This window comes from Sceloporus occidentalis, unplaced genomic scaffold, assembly GCF_023333645.1.
Source record: "Sceloporus occidentalis isolate IW3139 unplaced genomic scaffold, rSceOcc1.0.p SCAF_7, whole genome shotgun sequence".
Lineage (NCBI taxonomy): Eukaryota > Metazoa > Chordata > Lepidosauria > Squamata > Phrynosomatidae > Sceloporus > Sceloporus occidentalis.
The window spans coordinates 47,730,433-47,757,370 of NW_028316987.1; the positions used below are offsets into that span (position 1 = coordinate 47,730,433).

General features: G+C 39.9%; 1 protein-coding gene across 1 annotated transcript in view; it reads right to left on the reverse strand.

Annotated features, from left to right (window-relative positions):
* Positions 1-26,091, reverse strand: part of LOC149309709 (dolichyl-diphosphooligosaccharide--protein glycosyltransferase subunit STT3B) — a 51,777-nt gene extending 25,686 nt beyond the window's left edge. Inside the window, exons 1-5 of the mRNA XM_089532891.1 lie at positions 25,404-26,091; positions 12,055-12,163; positions 6,054-6,341; positions 4,916-4,981; positions 2,556-2,655 (exon numbers count right to left, since the gene is read on the reverse strand). Of these exons, the coding sequence (XP_089389017.1) occupies positions 2,556-2,655; positions 4,916-4,981; positions 6,054-6,341; positions 12,055-12,163; positions 25,404-25,714 (874 nt within the window). The 5' untranslated portion in view covers positions 25,715-26,091. The remainder of the gene's footprint in view (positions 1-2,555; positions 2,656-4,915; positions 4,982-6,053; positions 6,342-12,054; positions 12,164-25,403) is intronic.
* Positions 26,092-26,938: the final 847 nt, after the last annotated feature.

Genomic DNA, 26,938 nt, shown 5'->3' on the forward strand with positions numbered 1-26,938 from the left:
TGCCAAGTGGGTCAAAATAAATGGTCTGCTTACATCCATTTGCCAAAGCAATAAAATAAGTCATTTTCTCTTTCAAAAATGCATTCTGAAAAAGTTATGTGAATTATAAATTATGCCGAGCGAGGCTGTCAGCTAAATTAAACCACCTAATAATTTTAATGGAAGTAGTCCTTTGAAACCAATAGATGTTTGCTTACATTTGCTTCATTCATTATCCTGACTAACCCATTAAATCTAAAGGGGAGGACCCAATACATAATTCTAGTTCTACAGTCTTCCACCACCAACAACCGAATGCCTATTATTCCATTAAACATCTCCATCCATTCTTCCTTGCTCCTGCCAAAATATGAACTTTTCTTGAAAATCTATGTGGTGTTCTCCCATCCCACTTCAAATTCTTCTTCAAAACCATCTTCTTCATGAGTCCCTTTGATTTATTGTTTTAATTTATATGTCCAACAGTAACCAAGCTTTGTATATGAATATAATTGGACTTGTCATATTCGTGCCTTCTTATTTTGCATACATGGACAAATCACTGTTCATGTTTATACTCAGTAACCCCAAGGGGGTCCATGAGAACTCCAGCTTTGGTATTCTCCTTTTTAAACCTCAGAAATCTTATCAGCTGAAGACTTTTTTTTAAAAGACTGGAAACTGTATATGCAGTTTTTGTGCAATAAGAAATCTAACAATGTAACAATCTGTGGCTATGGTTATTAACAATTTTAGTAGGATTATTTAGTTGGATCTCTAATGCTAGAAAAATACATACAGTGGACCCTTGTAATACGCTGGGATTTGGTTCCAAAATCCCCCATGTATAACAAAATCCGTGGATGCTCAAGTCCCGTTAAATATAATGACATAGCAAAATGGGAAAATCAAGGTTTGATATTTGAAATTTATACTTTTTTGAGCATTTTCAAACCGTGTATGCTTGAATCCATGTATAAACAATTCTTGTATAAGAAGGACCGATTGTATTTTTCTTTTCATAGCAGTCAGGATGCGAGAGTCAGAAAAGTACTGTGTTTTGGTTGTATGCCTTTTTTTCCTACTTTTTTTTCTTTTTGTTCCTTCTGTTTTTTGTATTTGATATCTCTGATAGTAAATTAAGACTTTTTGTGCTAAAAATTGATAAAATTTAATCTGTTTTTACCAACAGTGAAAACTCTCTCCCACAGCCCCTTTAAAAACTCCAGCAACAATGACTTAGCCTTTTTCTATTCTCCCACCCCTTTTTCCTGCCTCGGAACCTTAGCAGTAGCGCTTCAGAAAGCCAAGTGCTCTTTTCTAATCCTTTACAAAACTTTACAATGAGTTACAGTGGGCCTCTGGTATTTGCTGGGGCTTGGTTCCAGGATCCCCCCCACTATGGGTATCAACATCTAAAATCTGTGGATGCTCAGGTCGGCATAATGAATTGTGTCGTTTATAGAAAATGGCAAAATCAAGGAATCCATATTTTTCTTTAATATTTTCATGCTGTGGATTGTTGAATCCAGGATAAAGAGTATGTGGATATGGAGAGCTGACTGTATTCAAGACATAAGATGAAATTCAACTGCTGGACCAAAACATGGTAGACTCACTGAAACCAAATTCTGTCAAGGTTTGAAGCATCTAGCATATTGCCCTGAAGAGATACAGCAGCTAGAGACACTCAGACATTCTCTTTTACAATTATAGAGAATAAGTGGCTTGGCAGCAAGGGCCTTTCTTTTTTGTGTAAGTTATAATGTTAGGTGTCATATATACTCCTAAGTCCATTGACCTTTTCAAAGGATTGACTATTCTAACATACCAAATACAAGGAATGTAGTGTACAAGGCCTTTACATACACATATACAATGAACACAATGTACTTCAATATATTACCTTTTGCAACTATAGAGTTATTTTGATTTCCTTCCTGGTAAGGAAGCAATTCAGCAAGACACTGAAAAAACAAACTCAAGAGATGCTTTTCAGTGATATTATCTATTCCTGATCTTGTCTGCTTCCCTGCAAACCTAGTGTGCTGAAGCTGAAGGATGACCTACATCTATCACTTAAGTTTCTTTTGAACTATATCTTCTATTCTTGTTATTTGAAACACAAATAAAGTCTTTGTAAGAAACTAATTACACAATTATAAATAAAAACAATTATAGGTTGAAACATTCTTTGCTTTATAAGCATTGTCTATTTCCAAACTACCTCTAATAAAAGCTAAACACTGCATTTTTGACAAATGATTAAAAAAACCGCTTCCTATTTAATTGCCTCCACCTACTCTAAAGTGGAGATGGACGGGCTGATCATGCCCCTTTCAACTGCTTTTCCATACTGGGAACATTGAGAAAATTCAATAAATTCCTGCATGAGCCCATCTTATCACCAATTAAATTTAAACTGTCATTTAGGATTCCACTTTGCACATTTTATTAGATTGTTTTATTTGGACCAATACACTAAAATTGATTTAAACAGAGAAACCGAGTAATTTCAGAATGAAAAATGAAACAAAACACTTTCCTCTAATTTCAGTAAGTCTAAACACACTCACCTATGTAGACCCTCCTGCTGTATCTCTGCATCAATAGTAGCACAAATACATGCAGTGGAATAAGGTTGATGATGAAAACATAACCACCCCATGCAGAAACCTGTGAGAAATAAATACAGCACAGCAGAATGTTATTTTGTAAATAGTTAAAACACTTAGGCTGACCAGCATGAATTACTAGATGTAATGTGTAAAAGCTAAAATGAAAAATCCACAGAACAGAAAAATTCTTGTCAGGAAGCAGAGTAGGTAGTGTGTAAAATAGTTTTCAATGAATGTTTAAATATTATGCCAGTGGGCATAAACTACCGTATTACTTTAAACAAATCTTTGTATAGCACCTAGAAAAAATTATATGCTGCATGGATTTAAATCAAATCATTTGACTGAATAAAGAACCTGTCTTCCATGTTTGGAAAAACTCTGCACACAGAAGGTGACTTTAAGCACTATAGCCAGGCCTCTGACAATGTTGCATTTCAGGGGCTGGAGAAGTTGCCATGGAAAGAAGAGGACAGGGAAATCTGCTTCCAGTCCTGCTGGATGAACCTAAAATTTGGATCAAACTCATTATGGTTAAATGGATGCAATGCATTAGGTAATTCTTAACATTTTATATATTTTCAGCTTTCCGTACAAACAGAAATGTGTTTTCATGTATTTCTGACAATCTTAGGCTGAAAGAACTCAGCAGTTATCTCTACAGCAAATAAACCAAGATGAACAGACTTGCGTTCATTACACTAAGCATATCAGTGACTTTGTCACATATGGCAAGTGAGATAAACCTATCTTCCAGATAAAGCAACTTGAAGTTTAAAGGCAAACTTCAACAAAGAAACATTTTCAACTTGTTCACTGAGTAATAACCTCTAACAGTGCCTGTAAAAAGACTGAAAACTATTTCTGTAGGATAAAAATATAGTTAATGACCCTTTCTGAGGGTGCTGGGAAGGAGGACTGTAACTTCCAAACACTGAGCCCTTTACTTCAGTGACTCAGTGAAATGTGATCATCAAATCAAAAGAAGTCTAGGAATACCAAAAGACCTGTACACCCAGTGTCAATCAGTAGTTGTCTTAAGCATGTCTGAAATTGATCAGAAAATCTCAAACTGTTGTAGGAAAGGAGTGCTCTTAGCAGAAAAGTAATACCCAACTTAAGGGCATTTTACAAATCTATCATTTCTCTCAGACTGCAAGAGTTTGCTTTCAAAATCCTCAGCTCATTTTAGATTCCTAGAAGAAGGGAAATTTGTATACATTTGTTTATGTAAGCTGTATGTTTTCTGTTCGTATTCTATGTTACATGCTCAACATAATTATTGAGGAAGACTACGCAAACTCAAAACAACCATCACCGAAGGTGAATATAAATGCATACCAAACTGAAGACATTTTTCACCAGGACTACATGTAGATAATTTAGGGTACTCAGCCTAATATCAAAAGCTCTCTATAAGAGTTAAGTTCAAATACCTGGCAGGAGTAATCTGCTCCTCCCAAGAGGTCTTGCTTTTTAGGGGGAAAGGAGAAGAGAGTGGTTGGGGCTTCCTGACCCTGACCACCGCCAGGAAATGCAACGCTCAGAAAAAAAATAGTTCCACAACTCTGTAACAAATCTTTAATGCCTCCCACATGGAAAATAGTTTTAAGCCATAAATATTCACAATAGAAGGAATGGAAAATTATGGATTTAAACCAGTGGTTCTCAACCTTCTTAATGCCGCAACCCTTTAATACAGTTCCTCATGCTGTGGTGACCCCCAATCATAAAATTATTTTCGTTGCTACTTCATAACTGTAAGTTTACTACTGTTTTCTGATGGTCTTAGGTGACCCCTGTGAAAGGGTTGTTCAACCTCCAAAGAGGTCACGACCTACAGGTTGAGAACCGCTGTTTTAAACAAATGCACACATACGGTCAGCCCTCAGTATCCGTGGACTTGCCATCAGGGGATGCAAGCATCTGTGGATGGCAAGCCCGTGCTGTTCCCAATGGTGGCATGTGTATGTGGCTGTGCCACCATTAAGTTCCATTGTCTCCAATGGCAGCGTGGCCGCATGCACGTGTCGCCATTCGGGACAGAAGAACTTGAGCATCCACGGATGTTATATCCCTGTGGGGTCCAAAATGGATCCCCTGTGCATACCGAGGGTCGACTGTACTTGTTTCAATTTTCCTCCAATATAAAACATGCAATTAATAAAAATATCTGCCATATTAGCATACCAGTAAATTGTTTGTGTATGGCAACAGAAATAAGTAATGATTCAATAAAGAATGAGATTTTGCACATCTCATTCAGTTGGATAATATATTTCCAAACCAACGGTATATACATTTGAGATATCTCTTACCATGTAGAAATATGACAGGCAGCAGCATATGGTCCAGAAGACTGATCCAGTTTTCACAGACTTCACCTAAAGATTAGTTTGAGTTTTATCAACAGTAGAAAACAACAAATGTGTTAAAATAGCCATGCTACTATCAGAGCAGAGACCTAACTCTAAAATAACTACTGCTTTTCATTGTGGCATTCACCTCTTAACTACACAGACTTAAAACAGAGCAAACAGCCATACTGACCATAAGAAAAATTCGGGTTCTATACTAGTGTAATGTTCTTATTAGATCCACTCCAAAAGCACAAAAATGTATAAACTTCCAAGACCTACAGAAGTCTACACAGCGAAGTTGTTAATAAAGCCAGATTTAGAGAGAATAGAGAAGCCTGTGGTCCAATTCCTAGCATGAAATGGGGGAGAAGGGAAGTTGTACATATTCAAATTAGGCTCTCTTAGCTTTCTACTGTATAGGTGCACTTAGAGCTGTGGCAAACAAGAAAGCAGCAAATTTAATGTCCCATTTTTTAAAAGTCCCATTATTGAGAATATAAGATCTCTGTAATTTCAGTTGGTCCTTCATGCTTTTCCCATATGTAGGAAATGCTAGATATAGCAGACCATATGAAGACTATCCTTAAGAAGAAGAGCCCTCCCTTCATGGCATCTGACTCCATCCGGTTTGGGAGGGAGTGAAAAGACAGGCTCAGTGCCATTGATCCTGGCCTAGATTAAGAAACAGAGCCCTGATACCCTTCTCCACCACCATTCCCATCTCCTTTTGTGTCATGTCTTTTTAGATTGTAAACCTGAGGGCAAGGAACTGTCTAATTAAAAATAATAATTGTAAGCCGCTCTGATAGCCTTTAGGGCTGAAGAGCGGGGCATAAATACCATCATAAATAAATAAATAAATAAAAATGTCATTTCCCCATGTTAACAATGCAAACTTCTATTTAAAAAGGTAAAGTAATTTGCCATAGGCCCAAATAACAAAAACAACATCAATCATTTGAACTAATTCTACAGATGCTGGATCTAGAGAGAAGACATCTAAAGGTACCTAAAGACAAATCAAATCAAATTTCAATGAAAATCTTAATATTTCTAAAATATAAAGGCAGTACTTGAAATGTATTAAACGACTTACCCACAAGTAGTACGTGAATTGCAGTGCAAAAATAGCTATCCCTTCATTGTCAAAAGATCCTGCAACTGATCGTGATATGTAACCTGGTACTATAGCAATAAAACAGGCAGCTAGAAGCCCTGCTCCTTGGTTCCACAGTTCTCTGGTGAGCAGGAAAGTAGAAATTGATGTAAGGCCGCTAAAAACTGGTGCAAGAAACACACATACATCTCTTATGTGGACAGTAATGTTGAGCATATTTAAAATCCAATGTATAAGGCCTGCTGTCACCATCAGCCCTGGGTATACCTAGGAGAGATGGAAAATATTTCACTATTTAGCAGATTTTCATCTGAATCAATATTATAAAAAGACTCTTAAGTATTTTGAAGCAGTAACCTATGCAGAAGAGATTGTTATTTTTACAAACCATCTAAAAATCAAGCTATCAGCAGAGCCAGACATTCTATTCAGCACCTGTAACATTAAACCCTTCATATCATAAAGCAAGATGTGTGTGTTAAGGATGGCTCAAGAATACAACTATCACTTCATTCAATCCAGAGTAGTTTGTGTGTTTAAATAAGCAAGCAAATTTTCTTGTGTGAAGACTGCGCACAACTTTTCCCAGTAGTACATTCACTGATCTACTTATGCTTAAAAATTCAAGTGGGCAGAAAGCTGATGTACAAAGATGTTGGATAAATCATATAAGCCACTAGTTGGGATGGTGAATTCAAGTTGGCTAACTAGAAACAGTACGAAGGACAGAAGGAACAAGATTAAAGAGACTGGAAGCACAAAGAGCAAACTCTGCACTGGGAGGGAAAAGGAGCTGTTTGTGGGAAGGGAAAATTAATGTAACATTTAAATTTGAGTAATTTGAGTGTCGCTTCCTATTACTAATGCTCTGTATGTTTTCATTCACATCTTTTTCCTGTTAAGCTAACAAAAACAGTAACATCTCTAGAACTAATCATGAAATATTTTTAAAACCCGAGAGGCTATCAAAATGTGTATTGTTTATCTTTGCTAAACTTCATTTGCTGAAATGAACCAGCAGCATCAAATTTATGATTATACATACACAAAGTACTGTTAATGGTAAGATGTTACAGTGTAGCTTAATACATGAAAATACAGCCCTAAAGTATAGGCTTATAGCAGATTCTACCATATGCTCCAAAACTATCATGTGAAATGGTTACATCCTGCAATAGAGCCACTTGTTGCTGAAATTGATGGAGCTGTAATTGATGATATAATAGTTCAAATTAAAACAGAAAAAAATTCTTTTTTCTACATAGAAAAAAATCATTGAATTTATTTAAGTGCTTTATTGATAAAATATATAAAGTATATTTTATTGACTTGTAAATCCACTAAAAACAGTTCCTATATTGAAAATAGTTAAATAGCTTTCAAGAGGACATCTAGAGTAATTTGAGTGCTCACACCAGTTTTAGCCATTAAAATAACATAATTATATTCCATTACAAATGTCATCAGAAACAGAGGTTGTTTTTTTTTTGCAAGAACATCCCATTTATGTGTACAAAAGCTTTAATCTACACAGAATTTTAACACTTAATTTTGTCAACTCAACACATTCTGAAAAGCACTATGCTTTGCTTTTAGAAGTGGCTTTCCAGTAAATTCATCTGTTTTATACTGAACAGTGTTGCTTCTCCTCAGCTTTTTCTCACAAGTGCAATGAGATAGGAATAAAGCAACAGGTTTATTGCTACCTTAATTTTTCTTTCCCTATTCCTCTATATCTAATCTCAAACAAATTCCTCAACAGAGATCCCATTTTTCTTTGAATGGGGGATGTTTTTGTCACTACAGATATTCATACGTTTATTAAAGGATTTCTAACACACCCAAGTGAGATCTCAGATTGGGATGTTATGTGACCTAAAGTCATTTTTGGCTTATGGCAACCCTATCATGGGGATTTGTTGGCAAGATTTGTCCAGAGGGGTTTTTGCCTTTGCCATCCTCTAAGGATTAGAGCAGGGGTAGGCAACCTGCAGCCCGGCTGCGGCCCGGCGAGGCCTTGGGACCGCCCCCAGCCCAGTCCTGCCGCCGATTGCCGCCAGGGCCTTTGGCGTCTCGCGGGAGGAGCATGGTGGGGCAATTGTCTATAGAAGCCTCAGAAACATGCATTTATCTTAACATTTTTTTAAAAATCAGTAAATGTTTTCACGTGGCCTCCATTTTTTATTAGAAAAGTGCCCTCCATTTGAAAATTTTGTCCTACATTTGTCCTGGTTTATTTATTTATTTAATTTTTAAAAAATTATTTAATTATTTTTTTTTTTTGCTTCGGCCCCCCCAGTTGTCTGAGGGACAGCAACCCGGCCCCCGGCTCAAAAGGGTTGCCTACCCCTGGATTAGAGAGTGTGACGTGCCCAAGGTCACCCAGTGGTTTTCCATGGCTGAGTGGTAATTTGAACCCTGGTCTCCTGATACATATCCCAACACTCAAACCACTGCTTCACATTGCCTCTGTTCGGAATGGGATAAAGATAAATCCCTTAAAGCAATGTAAATTAATTGAAACACTTTAGAAAAAAAATTAAATACTTTAAAATAACAGCCAGACTAAAACTACAAACTGACAGACTGAAAACCAACCCAGGATCATATCAAACTATAAACCCTAGCAAACTCATGTGAAAACAGCTTCACTATCTATGGCAACAGGGAACTAGGTTTTTAAAATAAATGCACAATTACTTTATTCAGATATTTCATTATTTGAAAGTGGAAAATATAGAGGTATTAACTTTGTACATTCTGGTTATGCCTTACAACTGCCCCAAATCTGTAGCATTAAAGATTTCTAAAGGAGCAGAGAGGGACATTAATAAGCAAACATTCATCAATGCATCTGCTTTTTGTTAGTTTTGCTCAGTCACCAAGATTCCCACAAGATTCTGGCCATTAATGGCTAAGGTAAATTTGGTTTCCTTCAACAATAGGTATAGCTGTAACCTATTTTGTAACAATGATGTTTATGGAATTCACCTTCCTAATATTCTGTTTCTGTTGGCTTTCTGAAATCATGCTGAAGAATGCTACTTCCAATCAGGTAGCAAGTATTAAGGTTTGAGCTGTAAGAAGGACTCTGTATTTTTGCTTAATAGAGAAACATGTCAAGTTGAGAGTCAACAGGTCTGGGTGCCTCACTTTGCCCCAGTGAATGGTGAGAAGATCTAGCCTGGGTAACAGCCTGAGAAATTTTCTTCCAGAGAGGTGAAGGAGGAGTGAACCAAGGTTGTTTGGGTCAACATAGGGTGATCAGGATGCATAGAGCTCTTGCACATTTGATCTTTGCTATCATCTTGGTGACAAGAGGAAACAGAGGAAATGTATACACAATGGGACACCCCAGTAAAAAAGAAATGTGTCGTCCAGTGAGCCCCTCCCATGTCAAGCTCTGGCACAAAAGGTCCAGCATTAGCTGTTAAGGGATAGAGATCTATAGCTGGCCTGCCCGAGCATCTGAAGATCTTGCAGTGAGTGCCAGGATGTAGCTTCCACTTGTGACAGGATTTGGAAGCCTGCCAAGGTGTTCTTCTCCCCTTGAGGAGAATGGCAATATCTCCTGAAATGCACCAGTTCCACAGGAGCACAGTATGGGCTCTCATTCCACTGGGTTTATTCAAATAAAAGACCACTGTAGTGTTGTTGGAGACCACTGGGACTATCCTGCTCAGTAGAGAAGGCTCAAGGGTTCAGAAGGCCTTTACGACTGCCAGTATCTTGAAAGCACTGTTATGCAGAGTACTCTCTTTTAGTGAACACAACCCCTTCATTGAGAGGCCAGCTGAGTGGGCTTCTAATCCTTTGAGTGACACATCTGTAGTGACTACCACCATGGCTTTTCAGCCTACACACTGTGTGAATCGACCCACCATCATAGACAGTGATGAACAGTTTTTGGAATTGTATCTGATGACGGTAGGGTTGAAACTTGAGGACTGTGGGGACTTTATCCAGGGTCTTGTGAATTATGTGACTGAAGTTGTGGAGTCCATAAGGCTTAGCAAAATTTGAACAGCCCTGGCATGCACTGTCCAACTGCAAAGACACCAAAGAGTAGTCCTCTGGAGCACTAGATTTTTATCATACAGCAAAAAGGCAGCAAGTACATAGGAGTGTAGAAAAGCCCATATGAATCAAACTTGTTGGGATGGTTTGAGATGGGACTTTTTAATGTCGAGATGAGACTCAACCAGTCCAAGCGACAAAGTGTGAGCCAGGTGTTGGCGACCAGGCTGGCGACCAGGTACACACGAGAATGGGCAGCTGACATATGGGAAAAGAACTACTCCTTGCTATCAGAACCAGGAAACCACCACTGCCATGTGTGTTCTAGATGTAATGAAATAGCAGGAGAAGAATCCCCACTGAAAGCAAGAATGAGGGACAGAGTCTAATGTTTCCTTGGGTAAGAACACTCTCATCTTCATTGGGGGTGGGAAAAGTGAGAACACTGAGAAACACCCTTGACATAGTTTTTTCCAGAGCTCTTTGGCATATCCCCTTTTCAAAGACCCAAATGTCCAAAGTCATAGATATCCAGCCTTAATGGAATCTGGACACTCTATCGTGAAAAGAGGGAGTGCCAGCGATGTGGACATTGAGAGCCCAGGAGTTAAAGACACTATTTGAAGGTGCACTCATGATGCAGCTTGAACTACCGAGATTTGGACCTCAAAGCAGAACAGTCCTTTCTGCGGATGACATTGGAAGGGGAAATGCATGAGCTTGTCTGTTCCCACTCGTGCTATAAGCTCTCTTGGAGGAAATGTGTTTTGACCACTGAAAGTGTGGACTCAAAAGATAGCTGGGACTATGAGTTGAATGCAAACTTTCATGCAGCCGAGTTCATCTTGTGGGTATGCTCTAATCTATTATTCATCAAAGCATTATTGCAGGCCTTTCTTGTCAAAAGGAAGGTCCTCTATGGTAGCCCTCACTTGATGGAAGAGGCCAGAGAAACAGAGGCAGGCATAGTGGCACAGAGCAACTATGTCGGTTAATGCTTTGCCACTGCAGTTGGCAGCATGACAGGCTGTGTTAATTTTTTTGGGTGCAAGCCTGTGCACTTAAGCTTGAAGTATTACTGCTACCCGCCAACATTTATCTGGAATGTCATCCAAAAACGGTGACAATGCCCAAAACACACTGCAGAAATAATCCAGCTTGAGACCACTTTAAATGCCTTGACTCAATGTTAGGGAATTCTGGGAACAGCAGTTCTGTGATACATTTAGCCCTCTCTGTCAGAGAGCTCTGGTGCCACAGTAAAGTAAATCTCTAGCTTTGTTTCAAAGCATCTCCTGTCTAGAAAGTGCTTTAGATAGGGAGAACATACTTGATCTACCTGTTTGCCATACTGTATAGAGTCTGCTAAGTCACCTCACTGATACAAAAAATTACATAGAACACAAGGCCTGGCATATGTACTGTATATATTATATACAGGGAATTACTCAAACAGCTATACAGTTGGGAATGAAACTATTCTGAAATACTTTGTGAGAGTTTATTGCCTTCATTGCTTAGTCTTTTTTCTGAATGCAAAGGACATCAACTGTAGGAAGTATGACACTATCATCCAATAAGTCATGCTATTGTTGGAAAGTTGGTTTGTACAGTAATAAGCAATCTTCTTAAATATTCTAAATAATTTTACAGTTCATATTATGCCAGATATTTTCCTCTGTGAATCCTTTCCCATTAGATTAACAAAAATGGTTAAAATTCTATAAGAAACTAAGGTATATATCTTCACACTTCCCCCCCCCCAATTTAATTTTAAGCCATTTCAGTTTTTTTCAGACATAACTGTTATGTCAGAAATTTAAATCAATTTTGCCTGATTGAAACAAACACAAAAGTCTATGACTGCAGTCAAACTGAAGCATTAATATGGAATGGAAGCATGCTACTTTAATAGTGTTCATTTAGATTTTTTAATACTTGAATGTATGTTTATGGTACTTACAGTTCCACCAACTATTCTTCCAAGTGGGTACCATGCTCTTTCATCAAACCAATTTAAGAATTCATAAAATCCGTGTGATGCAAGATGGTGTGTTGATCTATAATTAAACCTGGAAAAAAATACATCAGTTTTAATAGGTCTCCTTTAAATAATTAAATTTACTCAACTTCAAGTAAACACATTTCATGTGTCAAACAACTTTTCAACCACAGAGAGGAGGTCCACCTTGGAGATTAGAAACCTGAAACTTCTAATACTATAGTAATTTAAAAATACAGTCATCCTTCCACAGTTGCAGATTAGACACTCATGGAAATGATTATTGGCAGATAACTGTATTTGCTGTCCTACTCCATTTTTAACAAGGACCATGGTAACACTGGTTGCTGGGAGGAAATCAAACTGGCGGGATGTCTGAGCTTGCTCAATCATGTAGGTGGGCAGGCAGGAGAGAAAAGAATGGGATGGGGAGCATGAGGAGAGAACGGGTGTATGCTTACTTGCTTACTCACATGGAGAAAGGAATGAGATGGGGGAACACGAGGAGGAAAGGTGTGCACATTCACTAGTGCAGGTAGGCAGAGGAGAAGGAGGTGGGGAATGCAAGGTGGAAGGGGGCATGCATTCACTCACTTTCTTGTGTTGGCAGACAGAGGGGGAAGGAGCCCCTATAGATATCCATGGTTCTTCCACTTTTGCGGGGGAGGGCCTTGGACCCTAATGCCCGTGAAAGTTAAGAGCCTGTTGTACTTGTTCTTATGGCTGATTTGCAAGTCAATATAAAATTTCAAATTCAAAAAGGGTCCTTCAAGCTATGAGCCCCCAAAGCAAAGGAAGGGGATGAGGTAATCTGTTGACACTATCAAACTATTTAGATAAGAGAAACAACCCTTCCCCTTTTAAAGAGTTAATAATTCAGGCTTGCTAGTCTCTGAACAATTTATCTGGTCAGTGATATACACTTGGCCCTCCATGTTTGTGGCTTTGACTTTTGTGGCTTTGGTTATTTCCGGTTTTGATTAATACATTCTCTCTAGGAATCTCTATGTCCTCCAGTGCAATTCTGCCAGAAGTTGATCATAGAATTGTGTTGGAGAAACTAAAAGTTCCTAGAGAAAGCACTTCTCTAGGCATTTGTAGGTCCTCCCAAAATGATTCTGTGATCAACCGCTGGCAAATGTTGGCCATAGAGTTGCACTGGATGAACTGGAGAGTCCTAGAGGGGTGTTCTCTTAGGTAAAAAAGAATGTTTTATTATTTGCAGTTTCCTCACATTCACGGGAATCCTTTACCCCAGTGAATATGGAGCGACCACTGCATAACACTCTTCAGATAAACTCAGATTTGTAGCAATTCTTACTTTTTACTTCTAAGTTTTTTCTAGTCATCCGAGACAGCAATATTTTCATCTATCAAGCAACTCTTTCAGATCTAACAATAGATGTGGGCTGTTGTGTGATATTCTGTAGTAACCCAAACTAATTAAGACGGTGGTATCAAACACACTGCAGAAATAATCCAGTTTGAGACTGCTTTAAATGCCCTGGCTCAATGCTATGGAATTCTGGGAACTGTAGTTTGGCAAGACATTTAGCTTTCTTTGTCAGTGCCACAATAAACTACAATTCCAAGGATTCCCTAGCACTGAGCTAAGGAAGTTAAAGCAGTCTCAAACTAGATTATTGCTGCAGTACCTAAGAAACACAGAAGCTACTATATTTTAATTTTATGTGTATATGAGAAACTTATTTTTCAAATTATCAGAATAGTTTATTAAGTGAAGTGTGATTGTTGTTCTTGCATTACAACTTCCAAGTGTAGAAAACTTTTATAAACAATCAGTATGAATATGTTAAAATATAATATTTAGTATTATTCATACTTCATGTCATATTTGTCACTTATTTATGAAGCCAATCACTTCCATGTAAAGGTAGTAAGAAACTTTGGGCTGCTGGTCTTTTATAAATAAATGGAATGGAAGTTTACTATCAAAAGGCCATTTAAAATAGTTTCATATTGCATAGGATTCTTAAGACTATAGTTCCAGGTTACAGAAGCTGTTGTGTCCAAAGAAAATTCTTCATGCCTTCAAAAGGGACTACACAATATCTAGCAGAAATTGCACAATTGAGTATTCTTATGTATCACTTGCACAATTGACTACATCACTCACAGAATTTTGCAACTCAGAGGATGTCAACTGGAAAAAAGTAAAAACATTTATGGGAAAAATACAGCCCTCAAAAAGTGATGACAGAGGTGATAATTTCAATATAATTAAGAAGCAACATTAAAAATAATCCTTATTTTCTGGTCTACATTTGCTTCAGATGTTTATACACTATTTTACTGAAAAAATAATGCAGAGGAACTAATGAGGCAGCAGTTAAACAAAGCAACTCTTTCATCAAGAAATAGACAATTTCTGAAAGCCAAATTAAATAAAAGTCAAGATTTCAACTTGTCAGCATCTAAAACTTTTTTCTCTATCTTTTTAAAAGTAATGATATCTTGCTGTGCATTGATACACCAATGCCACAATGAACGACGTAATAGCGTTGTCAAGATTCTGTGGAATTTAGTTTTCCAATATATCTAAGTTTCATCACAACAAATATAGTGTAACTGAAGCTCAGCTGCTATAGTTTAATGTTCTTGAAGAAATGCAATACTGTAAAGATGGTTAAAAAGTACTGAAAAGAACTGCAGATAAATAACTGTCCTTCCCTCAAAGTAGTTCTGTGAGCCTTGTGTATCGGTATGAGCTTGGTTCTGGCCTCGCCAAGGATGCCAAAAAACACAGATGAATGCACCCAATGTTATTTAATGGTGGCGATGTGAACACATATGTTCTGAAGGGTGTATGTTCACACTAATGCCATTGATCAATGGGTGGACCAAATTAGCAGATCTGAAGCCTGTTGATATGGAGGACCCATTGCAATTCAACTCTCATGTCTGGCCAAGAGGACAACTTTTTCTAGGACTGTGATTCAAGAATATTCCCACCAAATAGGATGCTGTCATCTTGTTTTTACCATTTACAAAATTTGAAGGGTGCTATCTGGCAGTTTCTTTTGTGTCCATCTAAATGTACCATAACTCAACTAGGAAGCCCATGAACACAAGGTGTGAATAATTGTTCAAATTCTTAAGAAGCAACAACCTAACTGCAATGAGAATTCTCAAGAAAAATGGCACTGTGTTGTCTAGTTATACAAACTGAGCCAAAATATCAAACCAGCATAGTGAAACATACAAAATGGAAAAATAATATGGATGTGTCTTATGTCACAACACTACACAGATATAATGCAACCACCTTCCCCCAAAAATCAACGATTCATTTAAAGTGATATAATTGATATCACAATAATTTATTTTCATGGTATGCAGAAATTTACACCGTAAAAGCTGTTTTTGTTAGTCTTTCATTCAATTGTTCTAGAAAGCATCTGCCTGTAAGCACATCTACAGCACTATAATAATAATAATATGAATAATATGAATAAATGAATGAGATGCCAGAGAAAGTGTGTTCTCCTCTAGATCAACAGTTTAGACTTTAAAAGAAACTTGCAGAGGAATCAGATCAAGACAGGAATATCCATTCAAAAGACTGACACACATACTGTTCTATCATGTAAAAACATCCCCTACTGCTAACAAGCTTCACATGAAGAATCAAAGTATCAATCGAAGAATCATACCAGTGTATGAAGCAGAATGACAAGGGCCACTTTTTCACCCACAATCATATCACCTGCATTGTTTGTTTTCTCTGAACGTGACATTTTTGATCCCTGTTTTATCACATTCACACTTTGTCATCCACCTTAGAATTTATTTATTTATTTGACTGTCTATCCTGCCTTTTCCCCAAAAATAACTGGCCAACTGCTTTCAATTTCAACTACTGATAGGTTACTGTTACATCTGAATCTTAAACTGTAGCTAATCTTAACTATGGGCCCAAACAGACAGGCCAAAATAAAGCTGCTTCGGGTCACTTTGGAGGTATGCTGTTTAAATGATGTATGTGTCCTAAGAGGCCAGAGGCCATGCCAAAGCCACGCTCCAGTCCTAAGGACTGGACCACAGCTTTGGCACATGTTCTGGCCTCTTAGGAAACATACATCATTTAAACAGCATACCTCCAAAGTGACCCGAAGCAGCTTTATTTTGGCCTGTCTGTTCAGGCCCATTGAATCATCAAAAGAAACTAACTTCATAAACCACTGTTTGCAACTAGCATATTTCAAACAAGCCACTATTTACCAATCTTTGCTGTACTTGGAAGCCCTGAGAAACATTAGAAACATTACTTTTCCTAATTCTAAACACAGGTCTCAACTGTGCCTGTAAAGAAAAGGACACACTTCAGATACCTCCCTAATCTCAAATTGATTCTACAGTGATTAATGAAAGTTAATCACACATATCACTGTAGACTCCAGAGCCTTACAAGGAATGGCCGCTGAGCTAGGTGCATACCCTCGGCCAAGTAAAACGACACAAGACTGCCACCCTCTTGCTTCCCTTATAACTGATCTGGAAGCAGAGAGGACAATTTCTTTTAAAGCTTATTTCTTCACTGCTGTATCTGCGTACAATTTCAGGGACTGGGAGCCATCAGCAGGTGCAAAAAAGCAATTACATGTAAACACCATTATGGCTGCTACTAAGTGTGTTTGTTTGATTTGGTTATCTCCCTGGCAACCTGTCATTAGAAAAGAAAGCAATCCCAAATTGAAAAAACAACAATATGACCTTTGATAAAGTAATCTATGTGGATAATTTTTTTTAAACAAAGCCAAGGCAAATTAATACTTGAAGATAGTTCTGCTACTGTCGCTGAACCAGATTCAATGTCAGTGTTTAGCCAGAACAGTAAACCAGAATTCCAAGGAATCTTGTTTACTGTAAATGAGCTGCTTGCCTCCTCTAGCAGGGAGAGCTAAAACAGCCAAGGACAAATCCTGGTTTGTTTGGAACAAGCCAGGAGCTCCAGTGTGGACAATACAAGATAGAGACAATGTCACTTTATGAGAGAAATGTTCTTCTGAGATGATGGCCATATAATGTTGTTATTGTTAATTGCCTTTAAGCCTGTGGTGACCATATGTGTGAGAAGTCTCCAAGTCACCTTATCCTCAACCCTGTAGCTTCTCTGATTGAGTCTATCCATCTGGAATGGAGTCTTCCTCTTTTCCTATTGCCCTCCACTTTATCAAGCATTATAATATTTTCAAGTGAGTCCTTTCTTCTTATATTACCATGTAATATCCATTTTTAAATATAACCCATAAGTGCCCAAATTGTAAATATCAATGGTTAGGTTGCTGTTCGTAACAAGTTTATTAATGTGTAGCTTTAGAGTGTAAACAAATAAGGATATAGAAAAAAATGAGAAGCCCAAACTTGTTTTGCTTTTGTGTGCCTTCACGTCATTTCTGACTTATGGTGATCCTCTACCATGGGTTTTCTTGGCAAGATTTGTTCAGAGGAGGTTTGTCACTACTCCTGTGCTACCAGCTACACTGTTGGAGCCCTGGTAGCGCAGTGGTTAAATGCCTATACTGCAGCCATTCACTCAAGACCACAAGGTTGCGAGTTCAAGACCAGCAAAAGGGCCCAAGCTTGACTCAGGCTTGCATCCTTCTGAGGAGGTGGCTAAAATGAGTACCCAGACTGTTGGGGGCAAATTAGCTTACTTGCTAATTAGCTTACTAGCTGTTCACCGCTATGATCTTTGGAATAGCAGTATATAAATAAAACATATTATTATTATTATTATTATTATTATTTCCAGGGGACAATTCAACACATTGATAATCATCTTTATAGCCCTAAGCCGCTTAGAACCACACCTCAAGGACCACCAACCCCTCCTCCAATGAATATACAGTACCACTCTCTGAAGTTACTTTCATGAGGCCATTCTGAGTAGCAGCTCCTGTTATGCTTCTTGGTATGTCACAATTCCTGCTTTGGAAAGCCAGGTTGTCTTCCATTCTCAAATGAAACTCGAATCCCCCCCCCCCCCCAGCAGGACTTTAATTTAGTTGCCATATAAGTGCAGCTTTTTATTTAGTGCTTATCCTTTCACGTTCATAATTATTAGTGTCACCACCACTTATTTTGTAACCAATACTGCTTTACTGGATATTTAAAAGGTGTTTTCCATGGGTCTTGTGGCTTTTTAACTTGAATTTAAATGATATAGTGGTTTTCAGCTGGACCACAATTTGTCCCAGCAAGAATAAGCGAGAAAGCTATTTCATTATTGCTTTATGTAGATTATATAATGTTAGGACCTAATATCCAAATAAATATCATTTTATTCTTATTGCAAGCAAAATTTGCTTAAGGCGAGTTATAAGAAAACCATAATCATGGTTTTTAGCAAGTCTGAATTCTAGGAAGCTAATGGAACAGGTGCCACATTTTAAATATCTGGAGTGGCATTTCATCAGTCAAGATCTTGCACAGCACAGATTATTTTGAGCAGAAAGTGGAAAAGTTGTGTCTGGCATCCTCAGACTCTAGAGAACTAGATGAGGCTACTTAGTTCTCCCATACATCTTCCCCAGATATTACATGCTGCTACAATTTAGTAGATTGGGAAGTTTCAAAAAAACAAACAAAACAAAAACCCAAACTATTGGCTCTAAAATAAATGTGTTTATTGCTGGCTCCTTCCCCTCCGACACTACCTACTACCTGTGGCAAACAAGTGACAGATCAGTTATGCCATTCTGGGTTTTTCCCTATTAGACACTGAATTATTAATTCTTGCTCAAGTTTGTAACATGCTGCTGTTGCTACTATTTTAATAAAATACAATGTTTCAATATGCTGCACATAGCTTTATATGGATGTGATACTTTTAAATACTAACTCACCTGAGGTTCCCCAACCTAGCTGTGAATGCTATCCTGGTTAAAAAGGAACTGGGGAGAAGGCATGAATCATGCCAGACATGCAGAGCATGGAGAGCAGAGGCACTGCTAAAGTGCTGTTGAGCTCTAGAAGGTTTCAAATAGCTGCTGTGCAGGTGTAAGAACAACCCACTTGTGTGACTCAGAGACCATGAAGAAGAAACTAGAGTTGCCATAACAATCACCACACTGAAAAGTTTTGGCAGTTAAAATGTATATTTGCATTGTGAACACTTTTACAAAGGTATTGCTTACCAAACGCCTTCTGAAAGGACTCATCAAAAGTTAACTGAAAGTGAATAAATGCTAGGACAGAGGCAACATGGTTCTCAAAAGGAGCATTTCTTTTTGTCTTGCTAATAATGGAACTTAACATTTTATTTCCCTAGTCGGCCTATATGAATGTCCCTCCATATCACCTGAACGGAGAATGGCTGCATCTTGATAAAACGCAGGGTTGTGACTAATACTGTCATATTCGAGAAGAGCTTATTCCTGACATTTCGCCAGTATCTGTGGCTGGCATCTTCAGAGAATGCTGACCTGGAAGAGAGTCTCTGAAGATGCCAGCCACAGATGCTGGCGAAACGTCAGGAATAAACTCTTCTTGAATATGGCCACATAGCCCAAAAAGCCCACAAAAAACTATGGATGCCAGCCATAAAAGCCTTCAACTTCATACTGTCATATATTTTTTCCTCCTATATTATTTTAACACCTTTGCCTGATGAAGAAGGCAGTGGAGCTTTGAAAGTTTGCAACATGTATATTGTACTTTTCTGATGATCCAATAAAGTTATCACCATTTTGTGGATTTTGGATGTGAAGTCGAATGATGATTTGGGATGTTATTGTGCTATGCTACATAGCCGCCATGGCTACCCCTAGCTATCTTGACTTGGACTCATGTTCAATGAACCACTTTTACTACAACAGGAGGGAAAAGAGACCATTACAATATAGAAAGTGTTCACTGGGAAATTACTTGTTTCTTGAGAAAAAGTATAATTATAATACAGTAGTCTATTGATGTAAAAGGAAAATTCTCAAGTTCCCTGCTAGTATCATTAGGAGAAAAGGCCCAGAGATTAAAAAGATTGGGCAATGCTACAGATGAATATAAAAAGCCTTATATTATCGAAACCTACAATATACAAACAAGAAAGCACTCTCTGATGATACGTAAACAATAAAAGTGAAAGGGATACTTAAAATCACTTGTAAGAGGCTATGTAACTGAAAAACCAGTAACATTAAACCAATGTTACAAATACAGAACTGGGTGGTGGGAACCAGTGTTGATATTCACGAGAAAATCAGTGATGTAAGTTATAGTTCCCATTCTAGCTGAGTCAGAAGAATAATTTAAAACAAATTATACTGGAAACCTAAGAAGGACTTATTTAGAATTAAAATCTGTATCTGGCAAATTATTTTTTTTATCCAGCAAATTAAATAAATGATAAAAAGATTTTAGGATGAACAATTGCATTTTGTACACGGCGCATGGGCCAGCTCACAATGCTGGCTGTATAAAAATTCGCCTGTAGTTGTTCACTCAACCCAAACAAAGCCATAGAATTCAAAGAAAAATGCAACATACCCAATGATACATCAAAAGAACATCGAGACTAACATGGTTATACTTGATGAACTATACCTTTTCCAAAAGCAAAGCAGAACAGAAAATGAAAACCCATACTCTTTAATATGCTTTTAGAGATGTTCAGCGTGAAAGCACTGGAATAGCAAAGCTTTCTCTTTTTGCAGTTCTGATTTTGATAACAATCTTGACCTTCAGGGGTCTTTTCATCTCACCTATGTAAAGCAGACTGCAAAGTCACATGCTAAGCACATATACTGCATTGTGACTATTACAACTGGAGAAGGACCTGAGCTTACAATATTTCTTAACTTGGAGACGCAAATGCATCTACTGAAATAAACCTTGGCATTCTCAGCAAATATAAAATTTCACGAACACTGAACAATCCATTTACAAGCAGATGTTTAAAAAAGATTAAAACCTCATTGGGCTGAATAGCTGTAAGCACCATTCACATACCCACACGAAAACTACTTTTGAAACACTCCTTAATTTCTGCAATAGAACTAGAGGCACAATTCTTTGAATCTCATCAATTAGTTCTGGGTAAGTGACAACTGATTCTTGATTTTCTGTGATCAACATAATTCTGTATTAGCTGCCTGTGACTACAACTGCATATGGAAAGATATGGACTCTGCACTATATTTCTTAAGACCATATTTTGCACACTGTATTTTTTTCAGAATGAGTCTTCTTTTTGTTGCTTATGTGCCTAAATTTTCTAGTCCTGCTTAGAGTTTTCACAGTTAAAACTACCTGAGCCAAAAGGTGTGCTGCTGATCTATGTGAACAAAAATGAATACCTGACATGTTGTTGCTTCAACCTATTTTGTCTCATTTCTCTCACTGCATAATCCCAATCAACAGCATAAGGAACAGGATAACATCTTTACTGGCACATTACAGATCTGGTCATGTAATGGTGTCACTTGAAGGCAACTAGGAGAGGAGTCCAATGGACCAGCTCCTCCTGAGTTCCTGTGCTGCATTGGAGGATTCACTGGCTGTCAGTAGTGTACAGCCTGACATTGCCCTGATCTGTCTTCAGTCATGCATGATTATATACAACTAGCTACAACTGACTGATGATGTTGATCCAAATATGAATCACATTCTGCCATAACTATTTAACTATGCACAACTGGACTGGGTAAGAGACATTTCTACAGCACCCACACCCCCATAAAACTTCCACATTTTCTTGAAAAGGAGAACAAAACAACAGCAACAACAACAACAACAACGGATATGTCTTGTATAGGATGAAAATTGTCTATAGAAAACAGAACAATTCCTCTTTTGGTTCAACACTACTTCTCTACAGATGCCAAATCCAAGTTCATAAATAAGCAAGTTGTCATCTGAAGAAATATTTTTCATGTCACTTTCACACCAAAGCAATCTGTTTTTCTATAACTGTAAGCCCTGTTCAGGAAGTTGCCTATATGTGGAGACTACAAGTGTATAGAACAAGTTTAGGCAAAATCTGGCCCTCTAGATGATACTCTACAATACTATTTCTAGCATTCACCACTGGCTTTCTTGGCTATCGCTGACAGAGGTTGCAGACCAACATTTGGAGGCCCACGCTCTGGCTATCCCTGGTGCAGAGGACTGGAAACATGCATGCTGGCATTGCCCCAAAGTCCTTATATATATAGGGCTCTATCCCTGTCCTTGCTATATTGAGCAGCAATAAGGTCTGAATGGATGTTCTACTTGCAAAGAGAATGGCCCTTAAAACACTGTTGTGACAGGACTGAGGTGGCATATTCTGGCATGCAGGGAGACACTAAGGATAGAACTAATATGCAAAACCCCTTCAATGCATACTCTTGTAGTGCTTTCATATTCAGATAAATGTCTGAATAGGACTATAATAACCAAGAAGCCTGGCACGAAGGATAGGTATAGCCGCACTTGGATTACAGCTTGTTTACTTTGTTCCATCTTTCTTAATGGAAACCTCTGCAACTCAAACCCACTCCTTCCTGGATAGCCCCATCACGTCATGTTTCATCAAGCATAATCACAAATATCTTATTCAGAATTAAGTACCACCTTGTTCAATGGGTCAACAACCTTATTTACTGCTCGGGTGCCTTAGAAACTGACTTTTAGATACACCAATAACTCTTAATAGCCTTCATCTGCAGTATCGATGAAAGACAGATCTACACCCCAGCATCCAGTAGGCTTAAGGCTAAAATAATTTGCCTTTTAAAAACAAATTATTTAGCATATTATAATGTACAAAGTTGTAAAAGCTGTACTTATTACTTCTGTATCTACAGAGTGCATGAGGTTCCACACCCAAACAATTTAAATCATGACAAGATGGACCTAGATTCAAGATATTTAAAACTCAAGGTGGACACATCCAAATGCCTTATTTAAAATGGCTGTAGAATATGTTAGAGATCACAAGTCTTTAAAATGCCCTTGAATAGCTTCCCCCGGCCGAACAAAATAAATGTCACAGTGTTAATGCATTTTTCAATAAGTTTATAACTAAGGTTCAAATTTTAACTATCTAGCACAAATGCTTTCGATGAAAGCAGCTGCAATATAAGAAAAGACTACAAGAACAATATAATGCTGAAGTGACTGGAAACTAACTGGCACACTCCCCCAAAATCAGGGTGCTGTGCTATCCAAGTGCAAAACTCAATGTGATGCTAGGAGAGCAAAGACGGGGTGTCCTGTTCCTCCCTTTCTCCCCCACCACAAAATAAGAGCGAGACAGTGGGAAGGTAATTTAACCCCAGTGCCACACTATTTTCTCTGATACAAACTGTCCTTTCCCAGAAGAAACTAACTCTGTGTCATTCCCTCCAATGTTAGTTGAATCCCATTTTCTCTAGGAAGGCCCACAGAGAGAGACATCTGTTGCTCACCTCAGAATGGGGGAGACTGAGGGAAATAAGGCAGGAGGGAAAGATAAACTCCTTCTTCCCATTGCCCTTTCCAGTCCCTGGAAAACAGCAAATCTGGCAAATCTTTTGACCTGGCTCTACCTTGTTCCATTAGACCAGTGGTTCTCAACCTTCCTAATCCCTCCACCCTTTAATACAGTTCCTCATGTTGTGCCCCAAACATAAAATTGCAGTGTCTTGGTTCCTAAAACCATCAGAAATATGTGTTTTCTGGTGGTCTTAGGCGACCCCTGTGAAACGGTCATTCGACCCCCAAAGGGGTCCCGACCCACAGGTTGAGAAGCGCTGCTTTAGACTGCTTTCATTCAACATCCTAGTAACTATACACGGGGCTTTCTACATGCATACGCAATATTGCTAAGAAACTCTGCTTCTCCAAGGAAGAAATGTGAAGGACGCCATCTGATTTGAGATTGAAAGAAGTTCTTCCACAGATACGTGTGCACTTCAAACCATTGTAATATTTAGTGTACAGAAATCACTTTCTCTAACATATGCCCACAGAAATGAATGTATAACCTTTATGTTCCACTCAGAAGGAATCCCAGATGATGCTTCATGTCTCCCCCCTCGCATTTTAACTTCACAGAAACTGTGTGAGATGGTTTAAATTGAGATGCGCAACAATGCAAGAAAGGCTGCCCCAAACCATCCAACGAACTTCCTTCTCTAAGGCAAACCTTTTATTTCACCACACCACATTAGCAACAGTAAGTACATACTGATGTCAAATGTGACGTGGTTCTCCAGATACAGCAGTCTTCCCAAATTCACCAACCCAACATGCTCCGTCCTCACGAACAACAGGCTGAAACAACCACTGGGACGGGAGACCCCATCTACCACAGGGGCAAGACCTACAAATCTCTATGAAGCTGAGCGGAGGGGGAAAAACAGTACTATAACAGTCTCTGGTTGTATGATTTATGCACACTACTGGGACTGGAAGCTTCAAGAGAGAAATAACCTAACAAGGATGCACTTGTTGGGCCATTCAAGAATGGCTGCTAATCTAAGGGCCCAAACAGACAGGCCAAAATAAAGCCGCTTTGGGTTACTTTGGAGGCATGGTGTTTAAATGCTGCATGCGTCCTAAGAGGCCGGAAGCTGAACCCAAACTGGAGCATGGCATCTGGCCTCTTAAGATGAATAGGTCATTTAAACAGCATACCTCCCAAGTGACCTGAAGCAGCTTCATTTTGGCCTGTTTGGGCCCAGAGAGCCTCAGTTAAAGCCCAACGGTGCAGCAGGGGGCAACCCAGCAGATTAAAACGCACAAGCCTGCAGGTAACCCTGATTGTGTCTGACACACAACATGCAGCCACGGGTTTTCTCTAGCATGACACAGCCGCACCATAGGATGCTTATGCTACGAAATGGGGGTAACTAAATCATAACCAGCAACCTCCCTCTGCTGCCTTTCGAACTTCCTAACCGCCTCCGGTGCCCCAAGTCGCATTTCTGCAGACACTCCCCGGAGGTTTGTGTGTGTGTGTGTGTGTGTGTGTGGTGTGCATGTGTGTGTGTGTGCATAGCACCTTTCGCAACGATGCCGCCTGGGGACAGCTCACAAATTAAAAAACAACCCGAAGGAGAGCAAACAGCTTAGCCGGCCTCCTAGTGGGGTTCCTCTGCTCTGCAAGGACTGCAGGGGTGACTTCGCTGGATGGAGTCAGAGGGCCCACACTGCGGCTGTGATCCGGTTTGGCACCGCTTTAACGTGTGTCTTGTCTCGAAGGCTGGGCCCACAACAAACTCCAACTCCCTTCGTGACAAGACACATGTTAAATCGGTGCCAAACCGTGTTATCCCGCCAGTGTGGATGGCAGCCACAGGCGACGGAACCTCTCCTCCTCTCACCAAGGGTCGAACTCGTGTATGATGCTCTCGAAGCGGATGACGGCGAAGAGCCTGGAGCTGAAGCCGGCCAGCCAGGCCAGGAAGAGGATGGTGAAGGAGAGCAAGGACTGCCAGCCCGCCGGCTGAGAAAGCCCCCCCGAGAGGCCTCCTCCTCCTCCTCCTGCGCTCGCAGAGGGACCCGCCGTCGCCGCCGCCGCCGCCGTGGAAGAAGAGGAGCCTCGGCTGATGGCCAGCGCTTGAGAGGAGTTCGAGGAGGAGGAGGAGGAGGCAGCCCCGGGCTTGTGCTTCTGGTGTTCTGAGTGTTCCGCCATGTTGCTCCTCTGGCTCAACGCGCGGCAGAAGAGGAGGAGGAGGAGGAGGAGCAGAGTCCGCCCCGTTTCCCTCAGAGGAAGTAGCCAGGCCTTTTCCCCTCCTCACTGGCCTTCCGCTCCCCGCAGAAGCAGCAGCAGCAGTAGCAGCGCCGCCACCGCTTCTTCCTTCTCAGTAGCCACCCAGGAACTGCCTCCTGCTGCCGCCTCCGCCGCCGCCAACATTCCCAGCGCTTCTGAGGCAACGGGCGCGCGAGACCCGAACTGCGCACGCGCGGTGGAAAAAAAAAAGAAGGGAAGGGGGAAGAAAAGGAAAAGGAGAAGGGAATGGCTGTGGCACAGGATAATAAGCGAGGGAGACACAGATCTAAAAGAGGGCGGAGCTAAAGGAGGGAGGGAATGCGCGTGCGCGAAAGGGATTGGGGCTGACTTGTTGGGACTGTTCTAGTACTTGAATTCGGGATAAGCGATCGAGAGATCTAAAAGGGGGTGGAGCTAAGGAGGGTTTGCGGACGGTTACATTCAGCTCCGCCGCTCCTGACTAACCGCCGATATTCTATAGGTGGGCGGAGCTTGCGACAGCAAAAAAACTCGCCGCTAACCTGTCACGGATCGACAGGTACTTCAAAAGGGCAGCCCCGCAGCCAATCAGGAGCGAGGCTTCTAGCGCGCTGACAAAGAGAGGAGGTGTCTCCCCAGGCCTCCGACCAATGGCGAAAGGGTGTGCTAAGTGGAAGGAGGTGATTGGTGGAGGCGCGCACCAGTGACAGAGTAGGGAGGGCTTTTTTGTTTTTTGGTCACGTGTCTTGAATGAGGAGCGTTGGGGGGGCTGCGGCGCTTCCGCGGAAGGAATGCTATAGGCGAGGCTTTGGAAAACTGCGGCGAGGAGCCGCGTTGCATCTTGGGGGTTGTAGTTTTTAAGCTCTGCCTGGCCTCTGTCAAAGTCTGTCAAAGTCAAAGTCGTCATGGCAGAATGAATTGCCCGAATGAACACAGGCAGCTTGGGTGAAATCTTGAAAGCATTGTTTGGGCTGCACCCGCACTGCAGTAATAACCCGATTTGACTCCGCTTTAACTGCCATGGCTCAAGGCTATGGAATTCTGGGAATTGTAGTTTGTTGTGGCAAAGGTGCCACAACAAACTACAGTTCCCAGAATTCCATAGCCTTGAGCCATGGCAGTTAAAGCGGAGTCAAACAGGATTATTATTGCAGTCTGGATGCACTC